Here is a 20,601-nt window from a genome sequence, read left to right on the forward strand (position 1 = left end):
TTTTCCAGTAAGTGCTTTCCTTGAGTTCTGTCGGGTTGTAATGCCGGCTTCTTGTCCTTGGTGACTTTTCCTGACTTGCTTTACTTCATGACAGGGGATTTTTCGGAGATGCGCCGGCTGGCGGACGAAGCCGTCCTCTTTCAGCGCGACCCGGAGGGAGTCGTCGACTCCGGGACCGATCCGCGGGTGGCTTGGACCTTCCCAGATATCATGACTGCCGCCAAGGCTCGCCTGCGAGTCCTAGGTGAGTAGATGGGGCATCTCTCCGAGGCTAGCGCGACGATGACGACGGCCCTTTGGCTGGGCTCCATTGCACAGAACTGCCTCTCGTGGCTGGCGCGGTGGCTGGAGTCGGGGCCGGACCGGCTCCATGAGTGGTGCGTTTCTACCGCCCATGGCGGTGCTGAGATGACACTCGGGTTCGCAATGTCTTGGCATCCGAATCTGTCGATGGATGCACTGATGGGCCAATGAGCCCGGACGGAGAACTAGCTATGAGAGGAGGCCAAACGGATCACGGCCCGGGCCAGCTACATTGTCGGGTTCGCCATTCATGACGAGTTCCAGTCGGAGCAGATGGAAGACGGCAGAGTCATGCCTACTGATGACTACGGGCTGCTTCTGAACGATCCAGAGGGCAGCTTCGGGGAGATGGGCGTCTACGGCGATGATGATGCCAGAGAGGAGGACGCCGACACCTTGGCAAACACGGAGGCCGCCGAGGAGGAGCCGGCAGCTGCGCGACCCGGCGCTGGAGATGTCTGAGGTTTGCCCTATTAATCTTAGTAAAAGTTTATGTTAGGTAGCGGGTTCACCCACCAACTTGGGGTGGTCGGGTGGAATGAACTCTGGCCTTGGGCCTGTCTTTTAAATTTGTGATGTATATATGTCGTGGATGCTTGCACTTTTTCCTTTCGGTTCTTGAGCTGTGTTCTTGTGACCTTCCCCTCTAGGGCCTCCCCCCCTCCGCGAGTCTGATGGCCAAGGCTCCGGTCCGTGACAAGGAGTTCGGCCTTTCAGAGGAGCGTGCGGTACTTAGGCTTTTTAAAACGTTGAGCGCGAGCGAAACACCCACTGGGCCGGCTGGCGGCTATCCGGCGGGGCCGGTTGGCGAGCAGCCAGTCGTGTGGCATCTTGAAGTGTCAAGGCCGGGTTGGGCAATCCGGCGGTCCATTGACTTAGTATTCGTGGCATGCTGGTGCGTTCGCCTGTCCTTCTTGCCAGCCAATAGCCGAAGCCGGTTCTGTGGCTTAGGGCGAAGTTAGGGACCGCGGCGATCTCAAAGTTCCTGGAATCGCTAAGGAACGAGGCGGGTGGTGACCAAGCCTTCTAGCCCCCGAGCCCCCGGGTCGAGTCGAGTCAAACCGGTGGTGGGGTTGGTTTAAGAGAAAAAAATGCATGAATACAGGAGACACAATAGCTTTGTCGGAAAGGGCAGCCCTCGAGCATCATTCGGGGGTTCCATAGTTTTCACATGATTACAAAAGGCAGCGATACATACATGCACACATCTAACTGTAAAATGGGCGCAGGATTTCTCCGTTCCACGGCTGGGTTGTCTCTTTGCCGGTGGTGTCTCTCTTGTGCTTGTTCAACTTGTGGGCGTCGATGAGGTAGTAGGCATTGCGGTCACACAAAGCCTTGGTGACGATGAAGGGGACCTCCCATAGGCAGGATAGCTTGTGTTGGCCGGCTTGCTGCTGGACGAGTCAGAGGACGATGTCTCCCTCCCGGAATGCAAGGGGCTTGATCTTCTTGCTGTGGTAGTGTAACACCCACGATGCGGCTATATCTCCCCCGTGTCGGAGCACGACTTAGAGGCATAATCGCAATGTAGGCAATCTCGCAAGAGGGGTAATCTTTACACATCCCATGTACTGAATAAGAAAGAGGTACGTAGTTGGCTTACAATCGCCAGTTCGCACAATACATAAATATAGCATTACAATCATCCAGATACAATCAAGGTCCGACTACGGAACCAAAATAAAGACAACCCCAAATGCATAAGATCCCCGATCAACCCAACTAGGCTCCACTACTGATCGTCTAGAAAAGAAACATAGTAACATCCTGAGTCCTCATCGAACTCCCACTTGTGTTCAGTAGCATCTCCTGGAACGGTAGCATCGGCACCTGCATCTGGTTTTGAAAGTAATTTGTGAGTCATGGGGACACAACAATCTCACACCCTCGCGATCAATACTATTTAAGCTTATGGGTAGGTAAAAGGTATGAGGTGGAGCTGCAGCAAGCACTAGCATATATGGTGGCTTACATACGCAAATGATAGCGAGAAGAGAAGGCGAAGCATGTTCGAGAATCTATGATCAAGAAGTGATCCTAGAATACTTACGTTCAAGCATATCCCGAGACCGTGTTCTCTTCCCGGACTCCGCCGAAAAGAGACCATCACGGCCATACACGCTGTTGATCCATTTTGAAAATGTTAAGTTTCAGGTTTTCTACAACCGGACATTAACAAATTCCCATCTGCCCATAACCACGGGCACGGCTTTAGAAAGTTCATATCCCTGCAGGGGTGTCCCAACTTAGCCCATCACAAGCTCTCATGGTCAACAAAGGATATTTCTTCTCCCAGGACGACACGATCAGACTCGGAATCCCGGTTACAAGACATCTCGACAATGGTAAAACAAGACCAGCAAAGCCGCCCGATATGCCGACAAATCCCGATAGGAGTCACACATATCTTGTTCTCTGGGCACACCGGATAGGTCAAGCTACAAGGAAAACCAACCCTCGAGTTGCCGCGAGGTGGCCCCGCAGGCTGCCCGTTTCAGACCAACACACAAAGGAGCACTAGCCCGGGGGGGGGGGGGGGTTTAATATAAAGATGACCCTTGAGTCTGCGAAACCCAAGGGAAAAGGATAGGTGGCAAATGTTAAAACCAAGATTGGGCCTTGCTGGAGGAGTTTTATTCAAGGCAAACTGTCAAGGGGTTCCCGTTATAACCCAACCGCGCAAGGAATGCAAAATCAAGGAACATAACACCGGTATGACGGAAACTAGGGCGGCAAGAGTGGAACAAAACACCAGGCATAAGGCCGAGCCTTCCACCCTTTACCAAGTATATAGATGCATTAAAGTAAACAAGATATAATGGTGATATCCCAACAATAAACATGTTCCAACAAGGAACAAACTCCAATCTTCACTTGCATCTAACAACGCTATAAGAGGGGCTGAGCAAAGCGGTAACATAGCCAAACAACGGTTTGCTAGGACAAGGTGGGTTAGAGGTTTCACATGGCAATATGGGAGGCATGATAAAGCATGTGGTAGGTATCGAGGCATAGGCATAGCAATAGAGCGAGCAACTAGAAAGCAAAGATAGAAGTGATTTCGAGGGTATGGTCATCTTGCCTGCAAAGTTCTCCGAGTTGACGTAAGCATGGTCCTCGTAAGCATACTCAATGGGTTCCTCGATCATGTACTCGTATCCCGGCTCTACCCAAAGCAAGAACACAAGCAAAGGGAACCACGATCAACCATGGTGCAATGCGCAAGCAACATGATGCAAAACATGGCATGATATGCGGGATGTGATATGCAATGCATATGCGTGCTTCGGAAGGAAAAGATTGAACCAGGCCTCAACTTGGCAATCCAAGAGTGCCGCTGGAAACAAGAGTTGATTTCGGTCGAAATCGATATAAAGATCACCGGAATCGGATGCACGGTTTGCAAATGGCAAGCAAAACAATAATGGCACCAATCTGCGATTAACAGCACGATGCCATCTAAATGCATCAATAGAAATAAGCTACTGCACTCTAACATAGCACATGGCAGTGATCCACTCAAGATTCTTGACAAAAGATGAACATTGAGCTACGGCTAATTCACACAATAGCAGGTTCAAACAAGCATGGCAAAAGTGCAAAAGATATCAGGTTCACAGACTTAGTGAAAATAACATGTCAGGATTTAACATCAGGAAGCAATGTTTAGAGCAAGATAACAACATGCTACAGGAACATATCATGGCAAAGCAAGGCATGGCATGAAACTATTCAAAGCTTATAACAAAAGTCCCTTAGTGACCATAAGCCAAAAAGGATCAGAAGATACAATGGCACCCATGTAAACATAGCAAGTTTCGTTAACAGATTCAGACATAGCAGAAAACTGGACATGGCAAAAACAGAGTTACGTAGGCAGGTTTGCGAGCTCGATGCACTCACCACAAGGCATTACATGACAAACTAATCATACACCCAGCAAGAAGACATGATCAATAAGCTAACCATGCAAGAACCAACTCATAGCATGCATGGATCAACTACAACAACCTCGGCAAAATTGCTTAACACGTAAACAATCTGCCAGGAACATTTTATAGCAAAAGTAGAGCAAGATTGAGTCATTCTAGGGTACTCCATAATTGCAAACAAAGACATGTATGGATAGAACATAAAAATATCTCAAAATCATTCTTACTGAACATGCTCAAAAGAGGCATGGATCACTCTGTAGCAACAAGAATACATGGCATAAAAATAACATCAGGGAAATGACTTAGAGGAAGTCTAAGTCTCTGAAATCAGCAACATCATGAGATCTACTTTGCATGCTTGTGCTAGTCACCACAATGATCACAAAAATACATGGCATACACCCCTGTAAAGATGGCATGGCATAGCCCAAAACACATGTAGGGCTCAAGTTCATAGGAGGCACATATTAAACATGGCAAAAATGTCAAATGTCCATAATCTGTTAAGAATCAAAACCTAACATTACATAGAACTCTTGCAACAGAATTTAGGGAATCAAGATGAACTCAAATGAACATGGTGTAATGGAATGAAATTAAGTGCACATCCAGACGAACAATTTTAATGCTACACGCCCAAAACGGAGCTACAGATGCAAAGATATGACATGACGAAGATATCTAAAAATAATGTGAACTTAGGGAAAAACGAGGTCAATCCCTAGGGTTTCACTGTAGCACTGGATCTGGATCAGCGACGCGCTTCCCGAGGCGGGCTCGAGCTCTCGCCGGAATTTGTAGAGGAAGAAGAGGCTCGCCGGCGAGGTCCGGTGGCGGCGGCGCTCGCAGCAAGGCAGGGCGGCGTCGGAGTGCGGCGGAGGACGACGGAGGTGGAGCGGCGACCTGAGGCGGCAAGGTCTGTGGCAGAGCGGAGGCGGCCGGCAACCTGAGGCAGCAAGGTCGGTGGCGGAGCGGAGGAAGCGAGCCAGGCGGCGTGGTCCTGTGCGAGGCGGCGGCGGCGCTTCGGGCCTGGAGGGCCTCCCGCGGGCCCTGTGGGCCGACGAAGTGGGCGCGGCGGCGAGCGAACCCGGAGCTGACTCATGGCGTCGGCGGGCGGAGGGATTTTTGTCCGGCGGCCCCCGACACGTCCGGCGGCGTCGAGGGAAGAGGAAGCTAGGGTTTCATCCGGATTTTTGGAGAGGGTTGCACATATTTATAGGTAGAGGGAGTTTGGAGTGTCCAAATGAGGTGCGGTTTTCGGCCACGTGATTGTGATCGAACGACCGACATGATGGAGGGAGTTTAATTGGGTTTTGGGACACTTTGGAGAGGTGTTGGGCTGCTACACACACGAGGCCTTTAGGGTTCCTCGGTTAACCGTTGGAGTATCAAACGAAGTCCAAATGGCGCGAAACTTGACAGGCGGTCTACCAGTAGTATACCAAGGCCGCTTGGAAAGTCTCGGTCCAATCCGAGAATGTTTAACACCCGCACACGAAAAGAGGCAAAAGGGGAACACCGGAGGACGTAGGAGTGCCGGAATGCAAAACGGACAATGGGGAAAATGCTCGGATGCATGAGACGAACACGGTATGCAACTGCGATGCACATGATGACATGATATGAGATGCATGACAAAGGACAAAAGCAAAATGAAGACAAACCCAGCCACGAGGGAAATCTCATAACTTAGTGCCGAAAATGGCAAGAGTTGGAATACAAATATGGCAAGTTACATACGGGGCGTTACAGGTAGTGCCTTAGGCCTTGCTGGTAGATGGCTGACCGGCTGAGTGCCAAGAGGCGTGCTTCTTTGAGTAGGTTGACGCTGTCCTCGTCGGCTTCTTCGGCTTCGGCTTCAGTGTACATCACCACGCGCGGCGATTCGAACTCGATGTCAGTCAGGATGATGGCTTTGGCTCCATAGACGAGGAAGAATGGGGTGAACCTGGTCGACTGGTTTGGCATGGTGCGGAGGCTCCAGAGGACGGCCGACAACTAGTGGAGCCAGCTATCGAGTGAGCGGACAAGCGGCTCGACGGGCCGTGGCGTGATGCCAGATAGGATGAGGCCGTTGTCCTGCTCGACCTGGCCGTTGGATTGTGGGTGTGCAATGGACGCCAAGTCGAGGCGGATGCCGACGACGGAGCAATATTGCGTGAGTGCGCCCATGGGGAAGTTGGTACAGTTGTCTGTGACAATGCTGTTCGGCATGTCATAACGTACCGCGATGTCTTTGAAGAACCGGACAGTTGTCAGTCCGTCCAGCTTTTTGATTGGCCGCGCTTCGATCCATTTGGTGAACTTGTCCACCGCCATAGCAAATGCGTCGTGCCGCCTCGAGGGTCTTGAAGGGCCCCACCATGTCGAGTCCCTAGACCGTGAAAGGCTAGACGATCGAGATGGTCTGGAGTGTTGAGGCCAGCTGGTGGCTGCGCTTGCTAAAGCGCTGGTATCTCTCGCACTTGGCGACAAGCGACTCGGTGTCTTGGAGGGCGTGGGCTAGTAGAAACCATGGCAGAAAGCCTTGGCCACCAGGGGCCATGAGGCGGCATGGTGTCCACACTCGCCTTGATGTATGTCGAGGAGGATCTCAATGCCCCAGTCCTGCTCGACGCATCACTGAAACACGTCGGTGGAGCTGCACTTGACAAGCTAATTGCCGGTGTCAAAACCGGTGGATCTCGGGTAGGGGGTCCCGAACTGTGCGTCTAGGTGGATGGTAACAGGAGGCATGGGACACAATGTTTTACCCAGGTTCGGGCCCTCTTGATGGAGGTAAAAGCCTACGTCCTGCTTGATTAATATTGATCATATGGGTAGTACAAGAGTAGATCTACCACGAGATCAAGGCGGGTAAACCCTAGAAGCTAGCCTATGGTATGATTTTTGTCCCTACGGACTAAAACCCTCCGGTTTATATAGACACCAGAGAGGGCTAGGGTTACGCAGAGTCGGTTACAATGGTAGGAAATCTACATATCCGTATCGCCAAGCTTGCCTTCCACGCCAAGGAAAGTCCCTTCCGGACACGGGACGAAGTCTTCAATCTTGTATCTTCATAGTCCAGGAGTCCGGCCGAAGGTATAGTCCAGCTATCCGGACACCCCCTAATCCAGGACTCCCTTAGCAGCCCCCGAACTAGGCTTCAATGATGATGAGTCCAGCGCGCAGATTGTCTTCGGCATTGCAAGGCAGGTTTTCCAAATTCCGTGTACCTGTTGAATAATGTCCGGTTTCTTGTAGCGCTCCTTGGCTTCTATGCCCAATAATGGCCGTCTTCCATGTGTCAAACGAATACGAAAAGTCGGGGTGTTTTTTTATATTTACACCCCTAGTCGCATGAATGAGCCGCCTATTTAAGGGGACGAGGATTTAGATCCAAACCACACCTTCTCCCGTCCGCGAGTATTCATCAGAGCGTATCCGACAGAGGTCCATTCTATCATGGTTGGTGCCGCAGCTCCTCCTCTCGCCCTTCCAGCCCTCAGCCTGGAGATTGGAAGAGGTGCTCCATCCCGCACAGCGAGCTAGCGTCGCTCCAGACCAAGGGATTTCTCCCCCCGTCCTATATGGTCCCGGTTCGAGCCGGACTAGCCACCTATAATGGGGGAGAGCAAGCGGAGAGCGCCCCCAATCCCTCCAAAGGAGAGCGGGTATGGCTTGTCCCTTACTTAATAAGAGGGCTCGGATTCCCAATCATCCGTTTCTCCAGGGGCTCCTAGAGTTCTATGGCCTCCAGCTGCACAACCTCACGCCTGCCTCCATATTGCATATCGCTGGCTTCGTAGTCCTTTGCGAGCTGTTTTTGGGTTGCGAGGCTCATTTCGCGCTGTGAAAAAGGCTATTCTGCCTTGTGCCCCATTCTAAGAAGTGCTCAATATATCAAGTGGGTGGAGCCGAAGTGTGGCGCATCGCCGGGACCGGATATCTATCCGGAACCCCAAAGAAGGCGTCCGAAGACTGGCCTTCGGAATGGTTTTATATAGAGGGTGTACCACTGCCGGATCCTCTCCGGATAGGCCTCCCTGAGTTCGACAGTGCTCCCCTAAAGAAGCGCCTCAGCTGGCGTCCATGGAGCCCTCAGAGGGAAAGGGACAAGGACGTTCTTTACCTGACGGACCGGATAAGATTGTTAGCTCATTCCGGACTTACCATGATTAGGGTCATGGCCGCATGCATCATGCGAGGGGTGCAGCCGCTTTAGTATAGAGGCTGCCCCATGTGGGACATCAACGGGGAGGACGACGCCACCCGCGACGGCCATAAGGGGCCGGATTCGGCTGCTGCTCTAATAAAGATCTTCTCCACTTTGTACAAGGGAGAAGAGGAGGCATTTCTCCGCGTCAACCTACAGGGTGGATTTTCTATGTACAATCCCCCAAGTTGGTAAGTGGACACTTTTACTTGCCCATCCGTTTTATATTCCCATTGTTAAATATTCAGTCTAACGACTTCAACGCAGGAATTGCGCCAGGCTGTTAAAGAAATAAACAGCCCTCCTCCACAACCCGAGGATCCGGGATGGTTCCTCGACCCGGCCTCTCAAGAGGATCTGGACTTATCTGTGGAGCTGATTGATGGGGTATTTCATCAATTGAGCAAGGACAACGCCTTGGTGGCCATTACGGCCGATTACACAGGGCTACTCCCAACCTCACAGGTAACTGAGACCGAAGTCCCAGCACTTTGAATAGGGATCTATCGTCGCATGTTTTCAATTGCCGTATGACAACCGTGTTTTGTAGGGGAGGTCCTTGAGACAGGAGGCCGAGCCAGCGGCGACTAGCCAACGAGGGGCGGCAAGGCCCTGCGGGCTGAAAAGAAGTGCAGTCCGAACTGAGACGCCGATGCAAAGGCATAGCGCGCCATCTTATTCCCAGGTGTTATTCCTTCAAGGCATACTAACGCTCGTGCTCTCTTCAGGACGAAGAGACCTCGCCGGACTATATCCGGAGAGGTTGCCAATCGCGCCGCCACCAGCCAGGCTCCAAAGCCTGGTCCGGAAGCGGAGGCGAACACGAGGCGCGCACCGGACGCTCCTCCGACAGAGGATGCGGAAAGGCTATCTGCCACCAATTCCGAGGTGGAGAGTGCCATGAACCACAGGCGTCGCCGAACAGTTCTTCGCGATGCTTGTTTCTCCCAAGAGGCATTGGATGCCTTCAATTCGAGAGATGCGTACCTCCGTGCCGCTCAAAATGGTCTAGGCAGAGCCACGGAGCAATATGTAAAAGACATACGGGTAAGATAATTTTGGTAATTATATATATACCAGTAGCCCCCGAGACTTGAAATAGTTAGAATAACTGATTTAAGGATCATTTGTTATGCAGGTTCTTACAGAAAAGAATACCCTACTGTCCCAGGAGCTGGAAGAGTGCAAAGCCCAACTTGAGGCCGCACTAGCCACGGCAGGGGAGCCCAAGGAGACCCCCTCTGGTAATATACGCTTCGAAAGATAAGTATTTTGCAAAGTGCGGCGTGGGTGCAAATCTGACAAACAAAATTGCAGATGGCACCGGATTAAATCCGGAAGAGAAACAACTCCGATGCCAGATGAAGGCTGGTGAGAGCGTGCTGACAAAGGTGAGGCCGGAGAAGAACGATCTCCAAGATGCCAACACCAAGCTGGGCGTTGAACTGAAGGATGGTCGTGCCTAGCTGTTGGACACCGTGAAGGAGAATCAGCGGCTTCGACGCGGCATATATAGTAAGTGCTTGAACGAACTTTGAAAAAAGAGTTTGGCGAGGAAGTCGACTAACAGAGTAATGTCTGTATGTATGCTAACAGGTCGTCCTATAGAGGAAATGCCCGGTTCTACAGGTGACCTTCTTCCCGAGCTCTCACAACTACACGAGCGAGTTCGGCAGGTGATGCAAAGCGTGGCCCAGGCCTTGTGGCCATCCATCTCCATGCCCGAAGGCCTTGGAGAGCTTGTAGAGAAGTTGAAGGGAGCGCGGCAGCGCTTCCGATTGTGGAAGATGTCGGCCTGCCGTCAAGGCGTCAGGGAGGCCTGGGCCATGGTGAAGACGTGGTACATGAAGGCTGACCCAAACCACATGGCCGAGGTCGGACCCGTGGGGCCCGATGGGAAGGAGATCCCTGTGAGCTTAGTATACAGCCAAGTAGAATTGGCCGCAAAATATTCCCAATAGGACTGTACACTAGACAGCCTGTTAGATGGTATTGAAGAGGAATACAATCAGTCAGATTGACTATGTAATTATAATTAACATGTGTAATGCCTTGCTAGCCGGATTGTAGATCGTTTGTCATGGCCGACCTTTTCGCTTCAAGCTCGGAACCTGACGGTCCGGAGTGTGTCCGAATACCCTTGCGGTTATATAAGAACCGGGGTATTAGTGCTTGAACAGACAAGTGCCCAACTAGTTATTTTATATTACATGGTTAGTAAGAAACATCTTCCAGGGAGAATAGTTCCGTTAGGGGTTCCTTTCCCTGGGAGGCATGCCCTAAAGTGCATGTCCATTCTGCGAAAAGAGACGCAGGAAAAACATCTGGGGGCGTATAGATAAATAAGTGAAAAAAGATCATCTTTAGTTCACCGACCAAATATTCCCTTAAGAACGCTAGCTTTCAGCTTCACCCAGTCTGAGGTACACATCCGGCTGACTCGGCAGTAACAATCGCAGAGGTGCTCCCTTTACCACATAGCCGAACAATCGGGAACGTAGGGGTAAGCACAGGAGCCAGGAAACCCAACTTGGCCAAAACTTAAGTCATATCGATGCATATAATGGTGAATAAAAGGTACATGCGGAAGTGTGACACATGTGTTGGGCATGAAGCCTGTATAAAAAAGCTTCTGTTTAAGGAAGCCCCCAGGTTTAATGAGCGCGGATAGCGCATCACTGTATGAGCCTTTAAAGGCTATAAGAGAGAGAGAGAGGAGAAGGAGAGAAATGTAAGACAGAAAGTATATAAAAAATGGACAGAGGAAGGAGACGAACACAGAGTCTGGCGCTAGGCATAGAATCTTCAGAGACGGGCTGCGTTCCATGGGTTCGGCTCGAGTCGGTTATCCGATGCATCTCGCAGGCGGTACGCTCCACCAGTCAGGACTTGGTCAATTATGAAGGGACCTTCCCACTTGGGCTTGAGTTTGTCCTTTTTCTTGTCCGGCAGGCGTAGAACTAATTCGCCAACGTTGTAATTTTTGGCTCGTACTTCTCTGCTTTGGTATCTTTGAGCCTGCTATTGATAGAATGCGGAACAGGCTTTTGCCACGTCACGCTCTTCCTCCAAGGCGTCCAAACTGTCCTGCCAATCGAGCCCGGCTTCTCTTTCTTCGTACATGCGCACTCGAGGTGAGTCATGAATTATGTCGCAGGGGAAAACTGCCTCTGCGCCGTACACCATGAAGAATGGTGTGTATCCGGTGGTGCGATTCAGCGTGGTCCGCAGCCCCCAGAGTACGGAGTCGAGCTCCTCTACCCAGTGCGTATTAGATTCCTTAAGGGACCGCACTAATCTGGGTTTGATGCCGCTCATGATAAGACCATTTGCACATTCGACCTGGCCATTAGTTTGTGGGTGATAGACGGAAGCATAATCGAGCTTGATGCCCATGTTTTTGCACCAGAGTTTTACCTCGTCGGCCGTAAAGTCGTGCCGTTATCAGTGATGATGTTGTCGGGGACGCCATAACGGTGTACAACCCCGGATATAAAGTCTATCACCAGTCCGGATTCGGCCGTCTTAACAGGCTTGGCTTCTATCCATTTGGTGAACTTATCCACCATGACCAGTAAGTATTTTTTCTTGTGGGTTCTGCCTTTAAGGGGTCCAACCATGTCAAGCCCCCAGACCGTGGAGGGCCAAGTGATGGGGATAGTTTGGTTTGCAAAAACCTGGCAACCGACGCATCGTTGGACTATGTCCTGGGCGTCTGCCCGGGCCGTCGGCCAATAAATGCCTGTACGGAAGGCCTTGCTTACAAGGGACCGAGCTGCAGCGTGATGACCACCGAGTCCGGCATGAATTTCAGCTAGGAGGTTCCGCCCTTCCTCTTCAAAGATGCACCTTTGAAGGACTCCAGTAGCGCTTTTCTTATAAAGCTCTCCCTCATGGACTTTATAGGCTTTAGATCGCCGCACTATGCAGCGTGCCTCATTTTGGTCCTCGGGGAGTTCCTGCCTAGTAAGGTAGGCGAGGAATGGTTCTGTCCATGGGGCGATGATGACCATAATTACGTGGGCTGAAGGTGTTATTTTATTGGCAGAGCCTCCAATTATGTCAGAGTGTTCGGTGTCGGGCAGTGCGGTTGGGTCCGGGCTGTTATTGCCGGGTTCCCCTTCCCATACTACGGATGGCTTGAACAGCCTTTCCAAGAAGATGTTGGGGGGGCTTACATCGCATTTTGCGCCGATGCGTGCCAGGACATCTGCCGCCTGATTATTTTCCCAGGCTATATGGTGAAATTCGAGCCCTTCGAACCGAGCTGACATTTTTAGGACGGCGTTGGGATAAGCTCCCATTTTTTGATCCTTGGCATCAAACTCTCCATTTATTTGGGATATTGCGTGGTTCGAGTCCCCGCGCACCTCTAGGCGTTGAATGCCCATGGATACTGCCATCCGGAGACCATGTAAAAGGGCCTCATATTCGGCTGCATGGTTGGAGTCTGTGTACATTATCTGGAGTACGTATTGAACTGTGTCCCCTGTGGGGGACGTCAAAACGACGACAGCCCCTAGACCGGCCAACATTTTGCAGCCGTCGAAGTGCATGACCCAGTTTGAATATGTGTCGTACTCTTTAGGGAGTTTGGCCTTCGTCCATTCTGTGACGAAGTTAGCCAAAACTTGCGACTTGATAGCTCACCGTGGCTTGTAAGTTATGTCGAACGGGAGGAGCTCAATGGCCCATTTTGCAATCAGGACCGTCGCATCGCGGTTGTTTATAATATCGTTAAGTGGCACTTCCGAGGCTACTTTTATTGAACACTCTTGAAAGTAGTGTCGCAGCTTCCGGGATGCCATAAATACCGCGTACGCAATCTTTTGATAATGCGGGTACCGTGACTTGCACGGAGTAAGGGAAGTGGACACATAGTAGACCGGCTTTTGAAGCAGGAATTTGTCTCCGTCCGTTTCACGTTCGACGACGAGCACTGCGCTTACGACCTGATGGGTTGCTGCAATGTATAATAGCATTGGTTCGCCATTGTTTGGCACGGCCAGGACTGGGTTTGTTTCAAAGATGGCTTTTATTTTGTCGAGTCCGGCCATGGCTGCATCCGCCCACTCGAAGTGTTCGGTGCGCCGAAGGAGGCGGTAAAGGGGTAGGGCCTTTTCTCCCAAGCGGGAGATAAAGCGGCTTAGATCCGCCACGCATCCGGTTAATTTTTGTATTTGTTTGAGGTCCTTCGGGATATCCAATTGTGATAGAGTTCGGATCTTGGCTGGATTTTCTTCAATTCCTCTACCGGATACAATGAAGCCCAAGTGCTTTCCGGCTAGAACGCCAAAAACGCATTTTTCCGGGTTGAGCTTGATGTCGTATGTTTGGAGGTTACCGAATGTTAGCCTCATGTCGTCTACTAGAGCTTCGACATGTCTTGTTTTAACGACCACATCATCTACGTATGCCTCCACTGTTTTGCTGATCTGGTTTGCCAGACATGTCTGAATCATGCGCTGATATGTTGCGCCAGCATTTTTGAGCCCGAAGGGCATTGTGTTGAAGCAGAATGGGCCGTATGTTGTGATGAATGCCATTGCGGCTTGGTCTGACTCTGCCATCTTTATTTGATGGTAGCCGGAGTATGCGTCGAGGAAACACAACGAATCGTGTCCTGCGGTAGCGTCGATAATTTGATCGATGCGGGGGAGAGGGAAGGGATCCTTTGGGCAAGCCTTGTCAAGGTCTTTAAAATCAACACACAAGCGCCAGGATTTGTCCTTCTTTGGTACCATCACTAGGTTTGCTAGCCATTCCGGGTGTTTTATATCTTTGATGAATCCGGCCTCCAGTAGCTTGGCTAGTTCCTCTCCCATGGCCTATCTCTTAGGTTCGGAAAAACACCGAAGAGCCTGTTTGACTGGCTTGAATCCTTTTATGATATTTAAGCTGTGTTCGGCCAGCCTGCATGGGATTCCTGGCATGTCTGAAGGGTGCCACGCGAAAATGTCCCAGTTCTCTCGTAGGAACTCTCGCAGTGCGGCATCTACATCAGGGTTTAACTGTGCTCCGATGGAAGCTGTTTTATTGGGGTCCGTTGGGTGGACCTGGAATTTGACTATTTCGTCCACCGGTTTAAAGGAGGTGGACTTGGATCTTTTATCGAGTATCACATCGTCCCTATTCACCATGGAGCGCAGCACAGCCAGTTCCTCACCCGCTAGGGCTTCGGATAGCGCCTCGAGGGCCAGTGCGGCTGTCTTGTTTTCGGCACGGAGTGCTATGTCCGGATCACTAGCGAGAGTGATGATTCCGTTAGGCCCGGGCATCTTGAGCTTCGTGTACCCGTAATGGGGTATTGCTTGGAAGATTGTAAACGCTTCCCGCCCTAGCAGAGCGTGATATCGCTACTGAACGGGGCCACTTGGAACGTGACCTCTTCGGACCTTTAATTATCCGGCGTGCCGAACACCACATCTAGTGTGATTTTTCCTGTATAGCACGCTTCCCGACTGGGGATTATTCCTCTAAAGGTTGTGTTGCTTCGCTCAATGCGGTTCCAGTCTATTTCCATTTTTTGAAGGGTTTCTTCATAAATGAGGTTCAATCCGCTGCCGCCATCCATGAGTACCTTGGTAAGACGAAAGCCGTCCACTATTGGACTGAGGACCAGCTGGTGCTCGGGCTGTTCAGAATTTAGGTTCATCACTTGCGTTAAAAGTAATAGCCGTGTCACTCCATGGTTTTATTATTGCTACTTGGTAGACTTCGGCAAGGCTGCGGAGTGTTCTTTTTCGCATATTATCTGATGCGAAAGTCTCGAAGACTGTTGATACCGTACTAGTGTCTCTGGGGTGGCTTTCTGTGGCTTCTAGAATTAGAAGATCTTCGCCAATTTTTGCCACCTACCAGAGTATCCAACATGCTCTAAGGCTATGAGTTGGTGTGGCGCCCTCTGCACTGTGAATTTTACAGGGTCCATTAAGCCATCCTTCCAGCACGGTTCCGTACCCTGTAGAGGGCGTTTGCTTTTTGGTATTGAACCCGGGTGTCTGGCGATGATGCACCCTTTTAGTTCGGAATGGGTTTGTAAGGCCGGATTGTCCCAAAATTTTATTTTGGTTTTCCAGGTGCTTTCCATCACACAGTACTTTCATACTATGGACGCCAAGTCAGCGAAGCGCGTAATATCATGGCGGCTTATGGCGTTGAGGATTCCCTTGTCCGTGCAATTATTACAGAAGAATGAAATTGCGTCTTCCTCGCGGCAGTCCTTTATCCTGTTCATAACCAGGAGGAATCTGGCCCAGTAATGATGTACTGTTTCTTCAGGCCCTTGCCTAATTTGAGATAGATCACTTATGTACGGGTGGTTGGGTGGAATCAAATCCGAAACCTCACCCAATCTGAGACCCAGGGGCCAAGGAGTTTCCGAACTCAGAAGTTTGTATTCTTGGATGATGTCCAATGAATCTAGCCCGTCGCCCGACTTTAAGTTCTTGTCTAGAGTGATGTCCTCCCCTCCGCGGGTATCTGGCTTGGAGGGATCGGGAATCCGGACATAGCTAGTCCTTAAGATATATGAAGGGTCGCCGCACTGTCCCTCCACCATGGCAACGTGATGGGTGACCTGGGGAGAGTTAATCTCTCTCAGATCGGGTTTAGGCCCGATGTGGTCATAATCCGTAGCGACTCCCAGGGCGGCGATGCGATCCAAGAGCTCGTTTAGGGAAGAGAGCTCCATTGGATCGAGCTGCTCGGCGAATTCCGAGGTGACGTGAAGATTGCTTTCGATGACCCGAGAGGTCATCGTCGGCGCAGCAGCCGAACGGGCGGTCATAAGGAAACCACCTAGTCTGAGAGTCTGGCCGACAGCCAAAGCTCCCTTAGCAACGGTGCCGTCTTTAAAGACGGGATGAGGCATCCTTCCTGATGGCGACGGCACAAATGAACTCTCAATGAAAGCACCAATGTTTGTGTCAAAACCGGCGGATCTTGGGTAGGGGGTCCCAAACTGTGCGTCTAGGCGGATGGTCACAGGAGGCAGGGGACACAATGTTTTACCCAGGTTCGGGCCCTCTTGATGGAGATAAAACCCTACGTCTTGCTTGATTAATATTGATGATATGGGTAGTATAAGAGTAGATCTACCACGAGATCAATGAGGCTAAGCCCTAGAAGCTAGCCTATGGTATGATTGTTGTCCCTATGGACTAAAACCCTCTGGTTTATATAGACACCGGAGAGGGCTAGGGTTACACAGAGTCGGTTACAATGGTAGGAAATCTACATATCCGTATCACCAAGCTTGCCTTCCACGCCAAGGAAAGTCCCTTCCGGACACGGGACGAAGTCTTCAATCTTGTATCTTCATAGCCTAGGAGTCCGGACGAAGGTATAGTCCAGTTATCCGGACACCCCCTAATCCAGGACTCCCTCACTCATTGTTGATGATCTGGTAGGCAGACGCCCGACACTGGACTTGTCGGGCCTCGGTTTTGTCCATGGGGAGAACCCCATTCTCCAAAAATTCTGAGATGGGCAGGGCCCATGATGGAGCAGTTACTACGGCTAAGACGGACACCATGGCGGGTTCCGGGGCGGCAGCCCCCGAGCTGGGGTCGGCAGCACTCGGGTTGGGGACGGCGGCGGCTGGGTCAAGGACATTGGCCGCGGGGTCAGTGGTCGCAGGCTTCGGGCTTGGTTCGGTAACCCACGGGCCGGGTTCGGTTGTCTCCGGGTCGGGTTCGATGGACCCTGGGCTGGGTTCGGTAGTCCCCGGGCCGGGTTGAGGCGCGGCCGGTGTGTCTGGAACATAGATGGACTCGGAGTCTGTAGAAGGCTTGACAGACGGCTTGTGCAGGTGCTCGAGGGCGACACCGGACGGGATGGATTGTCGGGATGAGGCGATCTTGGCGAGTGTGTCGACGGCCTCATTTTCCATGTGTGGGACGTGGAGGAACTCGCAGCCCATGAAGAATCCAGTCAGCCTCTAAGCGAGGAAGCGGTAGATTGCCATGTTGGGGCCGCGGGCGTCCCGCTCACCGGAGCACTACTGCACCACCAAATCTGAGTTGCCGTAGGACTGGATGCGCCGAATGTCGAGTTCCTTGGCAAGCCGGAGGCCATGCACAAGGGCTTCGTACTCGCTGAGGTTGTTGGGGGCGGGGAAGTGGATCTGGAGCGCGTACCAAAGTCGTCCGCCATTCGGGGAGGGCAGCACGATGCCGACCCCCAAGCTAAGACGCATCTTGGAACTGTCGAAGTGCATGCGCCAGTGCGTCGAGTCCGGCGGCGGCGACAGGTACTGGGTCTTAGTCCAGTCAACGAGGAAGTCGGCCAGGGCTTGGCACTTGATCATCGTGCGGGGCTCGTAGAGGATGGTGTGCCGGCTAGCTCGAGCGCCGACTTGGCAACCCGGCAAGAGGCGTCTCGGCACCCGATGACTTCGCTGAGGGGGGTCGTGCTGACCATGGTAACAACGTGCTCTTGGAGGTACTACTTCAATTTCTTGGCGGTGAAATACACACCATAACACATCTTCTGGAAGTGCGGGTAGTTTTGCTTGGAGGCTGTCGGGTGGTAGGTGCGACATATGCCAACGGGTGGCTTATCATTGTGGGAGCCAGTAAGACGTCGCCGGTACCTGGAAACGGGACGAGGCGAAGGCATGCACGCCGGAGAATCTTACCCAGCTTCGGGGCTCTCCTTGGAGATAACACCCCTACTGCTGCTCTGCAGGGTCTCCGCATGATCACTAGATGGACAAGTAGCTACACAATGCTCCTTGAGCTGTTCGGTGGGAGGAGGAAGAAGGGCACGGCTAGCTTGCTTCTTCTCCTCGTGTGGTGTCTAAACTAGCTGAGGGTCCAACCCTTTGCATGGGTGCCTCGGGGGGTTTATATAGGCCTACCCCCCGGGGGTACAATGGTAATCCGACTGGGCGCGGGGCCCAGCCGTCTCTGACTGCGCTCGCCGGCTTCTGCGCCGGCTGCTGGGGCCCGCCTCATCGCGTTACTGTGGCTCCATCTTGGTGACGTGGGCTTCGTCATGGTAGGCGCGGCTACAGTGCCGCCGCCCGTCGGGCGATCGTTGTAGCCTCATCGCGTCTTGTCTCCTTAATGGGGCGTCTCCTTCGAGGGAGGTGGCAAGCCGGCTGCGGGGAGCCGGCTCTGTCTTGGGCCGACTGGGGGGAGGCGTGGCCGCCTTCGGGTGTCTCTCTACCCGAAGAGGCCCACCGTCTGTGGGCCGCGGTGGCGGCCCGTCGTGGCTGACACCAGGGTCAACATGGCAACAGTGTCGCACCGGACGGGTCATGCCCACTCCGTACGGCGCACTGTGCCAGGCGTGCTCCGGGATTCGGGGGTGGCAGGCTCCACTGTAGCCACGCCCCGTCACATCGCCGCTAGGTGGATGCAAACTTTGAGGGTACGGTCTCGACCGCTTTAGGGGAGCCAGCTTCTTGGAGTCGGCCTTCTAGCGGCCGGCTTCCCGAAGTCGGCCCTCCCGTGGCTTTCTTCATGAGGGCTAAAGTCGGGCCGCCTTCCGAAAGCCGGCCTGGATGAAGCCAGCAAGGGGAAGGCGGCCCCATGTCTTGGGTTCTTGAGAGCCGGACGGGCTCGTAATTTTTTAAGAAGGGCCAGGGGAAGCCGGCTAGGCTACCCATGGCTATTTACTCCGACAGTAGTCCCCGAAGCTGATCGAGCTTCGAGGCGGACAAAGGGACGAGAAGCTTGGTCAGCTTCCTATCCTGAAGAGCCGGCTTTGCGGGTGTATGCCGATTTCGGGGAGCCCTGCGTCGGGCAGGCGGGAAAGTGGTCGACCCGCGTGCTGACCGTGGGCCCTCCCGCGGGCCACGTGGTAGCGAGACCCTGGCAGCGCACGCGCGTGACGGGACACCGCCACAGGCCCGGGCCCGCCACTCCTAGGCCTCGGCCCGAACACTGATCTCCTGCGGCCCAGGTGGACCACTCACCTTCTCGTGGCGATTTTATTTCGTCGTTAAGGCGTAATAAGCGCGGGACGTGGGGGAGTGGGCACGATCGATCCCAACATTTCCCCACGCCGCGCCTCCTCGGCTCCACCACGCGAGCCTATAAGTAGGGGGAGGAGGGGGAGCGACAGAGGTTCGCACGCTCTCTCTCGCTCCGCCCCTTCTCGTCCTCGTTTCTTCCTCTCGTTGCCGCCGCAGCCTCCCGTCTCAGCGCCGCCGCGCCTCCACATCGTCTTGCTCCCATGGCACTGTCGAGCTCGTGGGACGGCTCCAACGTCCATGAGGACCATGTTGAGTTCCTCCGCCAGACTTGGCGCCTGCCCGACGCCAACCTCGTGCGGGACCGCTTGCCGCCAGAGACGGAGATCTCGCCAGCGTCGGAGGAGGGCGAGCGGGTCGTCTTCCGCTCACACTTCCTGCGCGGCTTCGGCCTTCCGGCGAGCGGATTTCTGCGCTCCTTCCTCGAGTTCTACAATCTTCAGCCGCATCATCTCACGCCCAACGCAGTGATGCTGCTGTCGGCCTTCGTCTCTCTCTGCGAAGGTTTCTTAGGGCTGCTTCCCACGCTGGAGCTCTGGGGGGAATTCTTCCAGAGCAAACTTGGCACCGTCGTCGCTGGCGTGCCCGCCCCCTGTGGGGCCTTCATCTCCATGAGGAGGGCGGGCGAGAACAATCCGTTCCCGCCCATCCCCCTGATCCAGTCGGTGAAGATCTGGCAGAAGTCGTACTTCTACGTGAAGAACGTCGCCCAGCAAGGAGACCACGTCAACCTGTCGGCTTACGTAGCCGGCCCGCCGGCTGGGAGGCAGCCCTCATGGAGTTTCCGGTCCCGGTCACTGTCTCAGGCCGGGAACGCCGCCGTCTCCCGGCTTCGGGTGATGATCCAGTCGGAAAGCCTGAGCGGGGCCGACTTGGTGGCCGCCTTCTTGGAGCGCCGGATATCTCCTCTCCAAAGCCAGCCCCACATGATGTGCCAGATGAGCGGCCGCTTCGACCCAAGCCGGCTGAGCACCAGGGAGATGCCTCATGCAGAGGTATCATACATGGTAAATTATATCTCCAATTGCAAGCTCGCCAAGGACTGGCGATACGGCAAGGTGCCGTATTCTCGCGCCAACCCTTCGCCCATGGTATGCTTTCCTCTCTTTCTTCTTTCTGTTGGTAGCCGGCTTTATGATGGCCGGCTTCTGATCGGTCGGTTCTTCTTAGCAGAACCCCCT

General features: G+C 53.0%; 1 protein-coding gene across 1 annotated transcript; it reads right to left on the reverse strand.

Moving 5' to 3' along the window:
- Positions 1-16,825: 16,825 nt before the first annotated feature.
- LOC147964913 (uncharacterized) lies at positions 16,826-17,362 on the reverse strand. Its single transcript, XM_087530209.1, has one exon. It carries the CDS (start codon positions 17,360-17,362, stop codon positions 16,826-16,828), a length of 537 nt encoding a protein of 178 aa, XP_087386335.1.
- Positions 17,363-20,601: the final 3,239 nt, after the last annotated feature.

The sequence above is a fragment of the Triticum urartu genome, chromosome 6A (assembly GCF_056163025.1).
Source record: "Triticum urartu cultivar PI428250 chromosome 6A, HENAU_Tu73, whole genome shotgun sequence".
Lineage (NCBI taxonomy): Eukaryota > Viridiplantae > Streptophyta > Magnoliopsida > Poales > Poaceae > Triticum > Triticum urartu.

Excerpts from the sequence above, each read along its gene's own strand:
- LOC147964913 (XM_087530209.1), bottom strand. The coding sequence starts at position 17,362 with ATGGGCTGCGAGTTCCTCCACGTCCCACACATGGAAAATGAGGCCGTC.